The sequence below is a fragment of the Siphateles boraxobius genome, unplaced genomic scaffold (genome assembly GCF_051911475.1).
Source record: "Siphateles boraxobius isolate OS27281-9 unplaced genomic scaffold, OSU_SipBor_1 19, whole genome shotgun sequence".
Lineage (NCBI taxonomy): Eukaryota > Metazoa > Chordata > Actinopteri > Cypriniformes > Leuciscidae > Siphateles > Siphateles boraxobius.
In genome coordinates this window covers 32,592,856-32,602,560 of record NW_027508799.1, presented here as the reverse complement: position 1 = coordinate 32,602,560, position 9,705 = coordinate 32,592,856, and the positions used below count along the sequence as shown (strand labels likewise).

Sequence of the window (9,705 nt, the reverse complement as noted above, 5' to 3'; positions counted from 1 at the left end):
AATTCCAATACATTTATAGGGAGAGAGAATATTTATAAGGGGCGAGAATAGGCTATACCGTTTGTGCAGTATGAAAATCATTATGTCTATGGAAAGTCCCCATAAAACATGGAAACACTACATGTGTGTGTGTGTGTGTGTGTGTGTGTGTGTGTGTGTGTGTCCTGGTAAAAACGTTATGGGGTAAAAATATCCCCAGAAAAAATATCCGAAATCCTTGGACTTGTGGGGACATTTTGGCTCCCCATGAGGAAAATAGCTTCTAAATCAAGGAGAGATATTTGAAAATATAATAATGCAGAAAGTTTTCTGTGATTGAATGTTTAAGGGTAGGGTTAGTGTAAGGGGAGAGAATATACAGTTTGTAGGCTACAGTAAAAAATTAATTATATCTGGAAAGTGCCATAAAACATGAAAACTCACAACGTGTGTGTGTGTGTGTGTGTGTGTGTGTGTGTGTGTGTGTGTGTGTGTGTGTGTGTGTGTGTGTGTGTGTGTGTGTGTGTGTGTGTGTGTGTGTGTGTGTGTGTGTGTGTGATTCGTTCTCTTCACATGATATCATATCAGAGAGATTGTGGCGGACACGGAATATTAGATCAAGTTTTATGGAAATGGTAATCGGATTCTGACAGGATAACGCTGTAATTTCACACCGGTCCTGTAGAGGTCAGTAATGGCGGTCTCGAGCATTTTCTCTCGTTACACACAAACAGAAGAAGATATTTTGTCAACAGTGGGGATTGGTGAATCATTATTCTCGTATATGTAATTGATCAGCATTAGTTCCCATACAGAGATGGTGTTGTCGTCCTCGCAGCAGCTCGTGATGGCGTTCACCGCAGTGCTGCTGGTGTTCGTGTTGTTTCCTCGCATGTTCAGCGGCAGCGCCAGAGACGCGCAGTCCTTCGACCCGCGGATCAGCAGGAGAGGTGCGGGCACGAGCACGAGCACACCTGTGTTTGTTTACTCTATTTATTGTGGCCTTTTGACGGTTATTGTTGATTTTCTGCACATTTTACTACGTCTCTGGTTTGTGAAGTTTGTATTAACACCCTTAGTTTACTCCAAAAGGTAAACTTGTTGTTGTATCTATATTTCATATAGTCGAGGTTTAATATCATTTTCATGTTGAAAATTATTTTAGTAAAAGTGCAGAGGGAGCAGTAATTTGCATTTATCCATATTTTTTATTCATATATTGTAAAGTTTTATCTAAATATCGTATATATGTTTACGTACATTATGTTCTTTAATTAAAACCATAAAATACATTTGATTAACTTTATTTTATTTTTTAGATATTTATATTTTGTCTCGTGCACCCAGCAAACAAATCGCAATGTTTAATATCATTATTATATTCAAAATTATTTGTAGTGAAAGTACAGAGCAAGCTGTCATTTGCTTTGATAGATATTTAACATATTAATACGTTTAGCATGTTAACATGCGTCCTGTGCCCTAAAATCATAAAACACATTTGAGTAACTTTTATTTTATTTTTAGATATTTATATTTTGTCCCAGTTATCAAAGCCTAATATTTAATATAATTTTCATGTTAAAATGTATTTTAGTAAAAGTGCAGAGCAAGCTGTCATTTGCTTTTATGCATATTTGCATTTATAGATGCTATACTTATATCTCATATATATTACATGTTTGCATACATTCTGTAAACATAAAATACATTTGACAATTTATTGTTTAATTTTTTTAGATATAATTTATATTTTGTGTTGTGCTCCAACAAATCAAACCCCCATTTTTAATATCATTTTCATGTTCACAATAGTTTTTAGCTTGTCTCCCTGTAGAATCTGATGTATATTTTGAGGATTGTGAGTCTGTGTTTGTTCTGCAGGTCCTGGTTCCGGTGTGGGTCCTGGTAGCGTGAAAAGTCAGCAGCAGTTCCACAAGAACGCAGCGCCTCAGATGTCCCAGAGTGTGGAGAACATGCATCAGATGAAGAAACTCATGGAGCAGGAGATGAAAAGTGACAAATACAAATCCAACAACAACAATAAGGGCTACGTCTTCACTCTCATGCCCATCTACGCCATCGGAGTCGGGCTCTTTGCCGCTTATAAGTTTCTAAAGGTGGTGACTTATTTGTTGATGTTATGCATACTAGAGTAATTTTTCTTCTGCATTAACGAAAGGTCAAGAAAATTATGGTACAATGCATAAAAAATGAATGGTCCTAAAAATAGGCTTCATTATAGGGGCAAAAACAACATCCGTTCTTCTGGGTCGCTGTTTGATGGGCTCGTGTCTTTGTGTTTGCAGATAAAGTCTGCAAGTGATTCTGAAGCTCAGAAAGCAAAAACAGCTCGAGGAGTGAAAAAATCAGAGGAGACGGGTCTGTGTGCATGAATGAAAATGCTGAAATTTGCGTTTCTAAAATCTCACCATTTATTTCATATACTCAGTGTGTGCAGTGTTTGTCATTTTTTCCAGAGAATCAGCTGAATGAGCTGGAGCAGAGGTTGGCTCAGACCGAGAAGATGCTCTGCTCCATACTGACCCAGCTGGACCCGCTTACAAACTGGTGAGAGTTATTTATTGTGAAAGTAAATATGATCATACTGATTCAGATCTGTGTTGGCGGAGAGAGCATTTGTCATGTATAGGTTTGAAACAGCTTCAAAAACAGTCTTTTCAACCACACAGTATCATTATTTCTGTGTTACAATAATTAAAATAAAAGTACTGGGATGAAAGTTTATAGTTCTGATACAAACACTGTCTTCAGAAGTGATTAAAATAGAGTAAATCACCTTTTGAAATTAACTTGAAACACTTCAAATAAAGATTGTATCAATTACATCGTTATACCAGTAGGTGGCGACAAGCGACTGTTAAAAATGAATTTGTCATTGAATCGTTCATTCAAGAGATTCGTTCAAAAACACGGATTCATCCAGTAATGAAATAAGTTTATGAGTGAGTCATTGAATCATTAATTCAAAAACATTTTTATATAATATTTTTCATTCAAAATATGTTTAAATAGACATCAGAACCTCTGGTAAATGACATGGTATTTTGTTTAGTTGCCTATTCAGAATTGTGGAAGAAACATGATCTCTAACTTAAACAGAAAAATTATTATTCTCATTTTATCCAGAATCGTGCAGCTCTAGCTAACCCATGTTAAAACCCCTTCGTTTTAAATAAACGTGATATATTGAGTTCTTGAAGAATGTACTGGGTTAAGCCACATTTGTACACATTTGTTTTTGGTTATGCAAAAACAAACAGAGCGGGGTTTGCGACATTCAAATGGAAACGTGCTTGCACGCTCATAGCCACCGGTTGGTTGTTCGGTTTCATCCGTGTGGGCTTGTTTTTCCACCTGCTGTGTATTCTTTCTGTTGTTCTGCAGTGTGAAATCTGTTGCCATGGAGCAGAAGAACGAGATAATGTCGCAGCTGCAGTGCATTCGCCAGCTAATGAAGAAGAGAGGCATGGAGTTTCCAAACATCAGGATAGAAGGTAAACACATCTGATCCCGTGTACAAACCCACACAATTAACACACACACACACACACACACGTGCGCTTCACAGGTTAACGCCAGCATGTTAAATCTCTCACTACTGGTCAATAACATTGCATGTAACACTGCAAGTGTCATAATTGTATTAAAGGCCTTTGAAAACTTCCATGGCGAAATGAGCTGATGAATTAATGAAGGGATGTTTCCATTATTTCCCACTCAATCTCAATAACATAATGCATCTAATTACAAAATTACACTTTTTAGTACAAAGTAGTATAAGGATTTTTTGCTTTTTCTAATGTTTTGTTTGATTTAAATCAGCTACTCAAGTTCTTACGCATTATATTTGTCTATTATTTATCCATTTTTATCTTTATTTAATTAGTATATCTGTTTTTGCATTACAGTACCGTGAATGACATTTTATTGATCTATATTTATAAATCAAATTGTTCTGGCATTTTGCTCCATTTTTTAGTTTAAAGCTTAATTGTACGCATGTGTAAATCTTTTATATATAGGTTTACATTCATGTCAGTGAGTAAGTGCTGCTAGTATATCTCAATATATAGTGCAAATGCAAATTCTAGTTATGCATAACTAATGCAGACGACCACAATCAATGAAGTCGGTCTTTGAAAATAATATGTACCGTAAGCAAATTATTAGGATAAACAAAGCACTGAATCGGCCAACATCACAAAGGTCATGCTGCCATTCCTGTCAGTCGAGTTGAGCAGTGAAGATCATGATGTGGTAATAAATCATGCTAAATATGTGATTATGTGCATGTTGGAATCTTAAGTTTCAAGTTTAAGCACATTTAAAAACAGCCACAAGACTGACCAAAGTGCTGTACAAGACATCTAAACACAAATCCTAAATATGCACATTTAAGATAATGCACACAAATGTAAAATAATATGCACACATTTAAGAGGAATGTGTAAAAAACACACACACACACACACACACACACACACACACACACACACACACACACACACACACACACAAAAGGAGAAAATCTTGAGACTTATAGATGCCAGAAAGTATTTTGCTTTATGTAATACATGACCTCCACATACACACTTCTGATTTGTTGTGCCGTTGGGTGATGCAAATCACTTGGTTATTTCTTTTAGAGCCGACATGTGAACGCAATCTAGACAGGCTCATCGAGACTTTGACTTCAGCCGAAGCTCTTCCAGAAACTCGTCTGGAATCACAAACACATGATGAAACGCAGCCGCTCGATCACCGAGCGCTCAGACCTGATTCTGAGCTAGAGGAAGATGAGGATGAGGAGAGCAAACACACAGCGGGAGAGGGAGACGCGGGGAGTGAGAGTGACTCTAGTATGCCCTCCCTCGAGGACTCGGGTGACGTCACCGGCACTCAGAAACTTCCAGAAGATCTGACTGGAGGATTACGGAGACGCAACAGGCTTGAGTAACTGTGACGATAATCAAACAGAAATCTATTTATATATTTATTTATTGAATTCCTCATGATGAAGCGAACACTACTCGTTGGTTCGACGTCTACATCTACATATTTCAGTGCATTTATCCTTAATATGAATCAAAATCCAGCCGGTTTACTTTCTTAATACACTACCATTCAAAAGCCAAGGCTGCTGTTATTTGTTACAGTAAAAACAGTAATGTTGTGAATTATTGTTACAATTTACAAGAGCTGTTTTCTATCTGAATATGTTTTCAAATGTAATTTATTCTTGTGATCAAAGCTGAATTTTCAGCATCATTACTCCAGTCTTCAGTGTCACATGATCCTTTCGAAATCATTCTAATATGATGATTTACTGCTCAAGAAATATTTCTGATTATTATCAATGTTGAAAACTGTTGTGCTGCTTCATATGTTTGTGGAAACTGAGATACATTTTCTTCAGGCATCTTTTGATGGCTAGAAAGTTCTAAAGAACAGCATTTATTTTAAATGTAAATATTTTGTAACAATATAAAAGCCTTTACTGTCAATTTAAGGTGTCCTTGCTGAATAAAAGTATTTTTTAAATTTGTAAATTAAAAATTTTTTTTTTTTTTTAAATTACCCCAGACTTATGACTAGTAGTGCATAACGGTTATCACAAAAATATAAAGCAGCTTAACTGTTTTCAACATTAATAATAATAAGTGTTTTTTGAGCAGCATAATAGAATGATTTCTGAAGGACCATGTGACACTAAAGACTGGAATGATGCTGAAAATTCAGCTTTGATCACGGGAATAAATTTCATTTGAAAATAAATTCACACAGAAAACAGTTATATTATTGTAATAATAATTCACATTTAAAAAAAATTCCAAACTTTTAAGCTTTAGTGTACATGTTTTTGGTCTGTAAATGATTTATAAATGTTATTCCAAATACGAAAATGTTTGTCATTTGTCATAATCTGCTCAGTCTCTGAAGTGACTTTCCTTTTAGCTGACATCATCGAGGCCATGTGGGTGTGGAAAAAAATGTCAGCCAATAGCCAAAAAACTGTATAGGAATCAGCATTTCTAATATCATTACAATAGTTTGCAGTGATTTAATGCAGGCTAATGCAATGAAGGTGTGTGAATTTGAATGTTTCCTTTTAACTTTACAAGTGTTTGCTGTATCTTCTTTATTTTGAATCAGTCATGTATATGTCAGTGTGCACCTCTATTCACTTCATTTCCCTGTGTGATTCAGTGAGGTCAAGGCCACTGCAGCGTATCCAAGCCAGCTAGTATTGTTTTTCAGTTCATGTTTCATTTGAATGTTTTCCATGGCCTGGAGGTTTTACACAGCTGCATGTTTTTGGTATGACAATCATGTGTTCTGAAGCTTTTCAGGCGTGAGAACTGCAAACGAGGTTTTCTAAAAGAGTTAAATCTGGACGTGTTTGATGATGAACCTTTGATGAGCAGTAAAGCAACGTTACAGCTTTGAGCTTTCTTTTTTTAAAGCTTGAATCAAATACTAAATGTGATCACTACACTAGATTAGATGTTTCATACGTGGTTAAGAAGTTACAGATATTTTAGTTACAGATTTCCCCTGTTGTAATATGTTTTCGTAATTTTGCCACTCTTTTTTTGTTGTTGAGAATAACGAAATAATCTTTCTTAGGGAAAAAATATTAAAGTTCCAAAGTAGTTCTGAAATCAAAACGTTTACAAAACATGGCACTGGTCCTATTAGAAAATTATTTTCATAATTTTGTTGCATGGACTTTGAATGATGTAATTTAGCATCTGGAGATCATCGGAGGTGAATGGCATGCAATAAGACACCGCACTTCTGTGCTCGTTGTTGTTTTTTGCTGTGTATGTGTTATGCTGATTGATATAAGCAACTGTTGAAAGCCTTAAATAAATTCCAAATATAAAATGTGTTTTGCTGGTGTTTATTATGGCACTTTGTATTACATTTCTGGGTTTATTAGTCTGAAAAGCATGTCTCCTTTTATTTTTTTATGTAGTAACAGTTTTTTCTTCCATATGCACTCCATTTGTTTAGACGCACCTGTTTATCTGCTCATTAATGCAAGCATCTAATCAGCCAATCAGGTTGATGCATGAAAGTAAGATGTTCAGTTGTAAAGAAATATGGCTCTGCTGCACATAAAATGAAGGAGTGCTTTGAGTTTGAACCGCTGATCTTCTGGGATCTTCTCACACCGCAGTCTCTAGAGTTTATAGCAGATGGTGTGAAAAAACAGCGAGGTGTAACATGGAGTTCAACAGCTGAGATCTTCTCATTACTGTCAGGTAAGACCAGCAAACTCTTCAAAACTGATGTCACCTGGTCTGATGTAACTCAATATCTGTTTTTACATGTAGATGGTATGGGTTAGACTGGCAGAAAGGACATCAATCCATCTTGCCTTGAGTCAAAGGTTGGCAAATGTTAAAATGGTTCTACCTTGTGCATCCATTTATGGCCAAAGTCGATCTATTATTCTGCCATTCATTGATCCACTGATGAATTTTGCACACAATAGTTTCTATGCAATATCTGGCCGTCGTGGTGCACAAGTCATGCTTACAATGAGCACTATTGAGGAAGTCTCATTTAAGAATATATTTCTAAAGGTTTTCTTCATCAAATGCTTGGAAATTAGATGAAGGAAACGTTCAGTTTTTTTTTTTTTTTTTGCAAACCAGTCTGTGGGTTGAACTGTGATTGGCCGCTTTATGTGTCATTAAGTTGTCATCAAGTGGGCGGTTCTTGTCCAGAATAAGTTGCAAAGTGGACCAGACTTGAACTTGTCTAATAAAAAGTGACAGCCAACTAGTCTAGGTACTAACTAGGAATAGCATTAGCATAAAATGAGCTTTAAAGGCATCAGCGCAGCCATTTAAACTTCTTGCAAGTTACTGTAAGAACAAATATTTTTCTTTAGTTTATGTGCATAACCTCAAACCACGAACTACTCCTGAAGAATGCAGTTCCTCGTGCGAGCAACAGAGGACGCTACAGTGTAATATATCAAATTATTCCCCTCGTCTTTCCAGACCCTGTGTTTCCTACAGCGAATCTAATCCCTAAGTAGTAGCCTAATAAATAGCCTAACTTGATTAATGTCATAGCGCGCGTGTTGTGTTTTCATTTAAGTCTGGCTGTCAGCTCAAACATGACATGTTGAATTCGTGTGAATTAATGACAGAGAGAGGGATAAATGCTGTGAGATTTCCACAGTCCACAGGGGCTGGACGTCCCAGAATAATCTGCTTCCATCAATTAGAGCCGCTTCTCTCCCATCAACCTTAATCAATGCGTTTACACAGCTAATGGGATGTGCTAACCACATTTGCCCTCGTACCTGGTCCTGTCTCTTTCTGGGAATAGACTTTTAATTAATATGGGGAGTTTAATGAGACACGAGACGGGTTTTCATTATAAGATCTCTTCCGATTGTGTGATCGTTGCTACAATTATTAATTTCTCAGCTGGTTTTGCTTCAGGAGACAGAGGACGGTGAGCAAACATTTTATCAACGTTCTTGATTCTATAAAGGTAAACAATGTCCTTAACCCTTGGATTAGATACTTGCATTAACCAGCAGATGAACAGGTGTGTATAAAAACATGGAGTATATGAAAGAAAACCTTAAACTGTTTCTGCATAAAAATACAATAACACAAGCTGTTATTTGGAGACTAATAAACCCAGAAATGTAATACAAAGTGCAATAATAAACACCAGAACAACCCATTTTTAAATGAATAAAATAAATTTAGGCTAATGTGTTTTGTTTCAATAATATAAATTCTTTAATGTTTTATTCTTTAATATTTAGGTATTGCCATCTGGTGGGATGAAGGGACGTGTGTAGTACACACACACACTTCAACCTTTTTGCCAATGCAAATATATCTACTGTAATCAGCCAATCACATGGCAGCAACTTAATGCATGTAGGCATAGACATGGTCAAGACGTTCTGCTAAAGTTCAAACTGAGCATCAGAAGAAAGCTGATTTAAGTGACTCTGAACATAACATGTAGTTGGTGACATACAGGCTGGTCTGAGTATTTCAGAAACTGCTGATCTACTGGTATTTTCACACACAATCATCTTTAGGGATTACAGAGAATGATCCGAAAAAGAGAAAATATCCAGTGAGCGTCAGTTCTGTACTAGCAAGGTGCACTTAATGAAATGGCAAGGGAGTGTGTGTATGTATTGTTCATAATAGTATTTTTTTAGAAATAATTTCTTGTATTATAGGTACTTCATCTGCGCTGATCTGCGCCCCCTGCTCTATATCTTCAGATTTCTCATTAATTTCCTATGCTGGTCGTTTTTGACCTGAAAATGAGTTTTTTTTTTTTTTTTTTACAATACCTTTTCCAATCATGTTCATATTGTTTTGTGTGGTTTTAAATAGCAAGTTTCATATAATTCCCATGAAGTGAAACATTTTAAAATTTCACAGCGTAAAATTCTTCGGTCTAAAAAGAACAAAATTGTGCATCATTGTTTTTTCCTTTTGTCCAGAAGCCTTCAGAATAGACCCACGACCCATCATCGAGATCTAAACTAGACCTACAGTCTAAAATAAGCACAACCAGTAGTAGGAGGATGTATTGCATGACTAACCTACAGCTAAATCAAGGTCAGTTTTGGATATGTGAGCTCTGCGCCCAAACCGTGTGGTGCATCAGTGACCAAAATATGATGCATTTGTGGACGTCTGA

The 9,705-nt window shown here is 36.2% G+C and overlaps 1 protein-coding gene across 1 annotated transcript; it reads left to right on the top strand.

The window, feature by feature from the left end:
- Positions 1–217: 217 nt before the first annotated feature.
- On the top strand, positions 218–6,891 carry LOC143742271 (uncharacterized). Its single transcript, XM_077235048.1, has 6 exons — positions 218–929; positions 1,864–2,099; positions 2,289–2,361; positions 2,460–2,550; positions 3,388–3,497; positions 4,650–6,891. Exons 1-6 carry the CDS (start codon positions 797–799, stop codon positions 4,958–4,960), a joined length of 954 nt encoding a protein of 317 aa, XP_077091163.1. The 5' UTR covers positions 218–796; the 3' UTR covers positions 4,961–6,891.
- Positions 6,892–9,705: the final 2,814 nt, after the last annotated feature.

Bases quoted from the DNA above. Each gene is read 5' to 3' on its own strand.
- LOC143742271 (XM_077235048.1), top strand. From the start codon at position 797: ATGGTGTTGTCGTCCTCGCAGCAGCTCGTGATGGCGTTCACCGCAGTG. The intron at 930-1,863 runs GTGCGGGCACGA...TTTGTTCTGCAG, and splicing joins CCCGCGGATCAGCAGGAGAG to GTCCTGGTTCCGGTGTGGGT. The intron at 2,100-2,288 runs GTGGTGACTTAT...TTGTGTTTGCAG, and splicing joins CCGCTTATAAGTTTCTAAAG to ATAAAGTCTGCAAGTGATTC.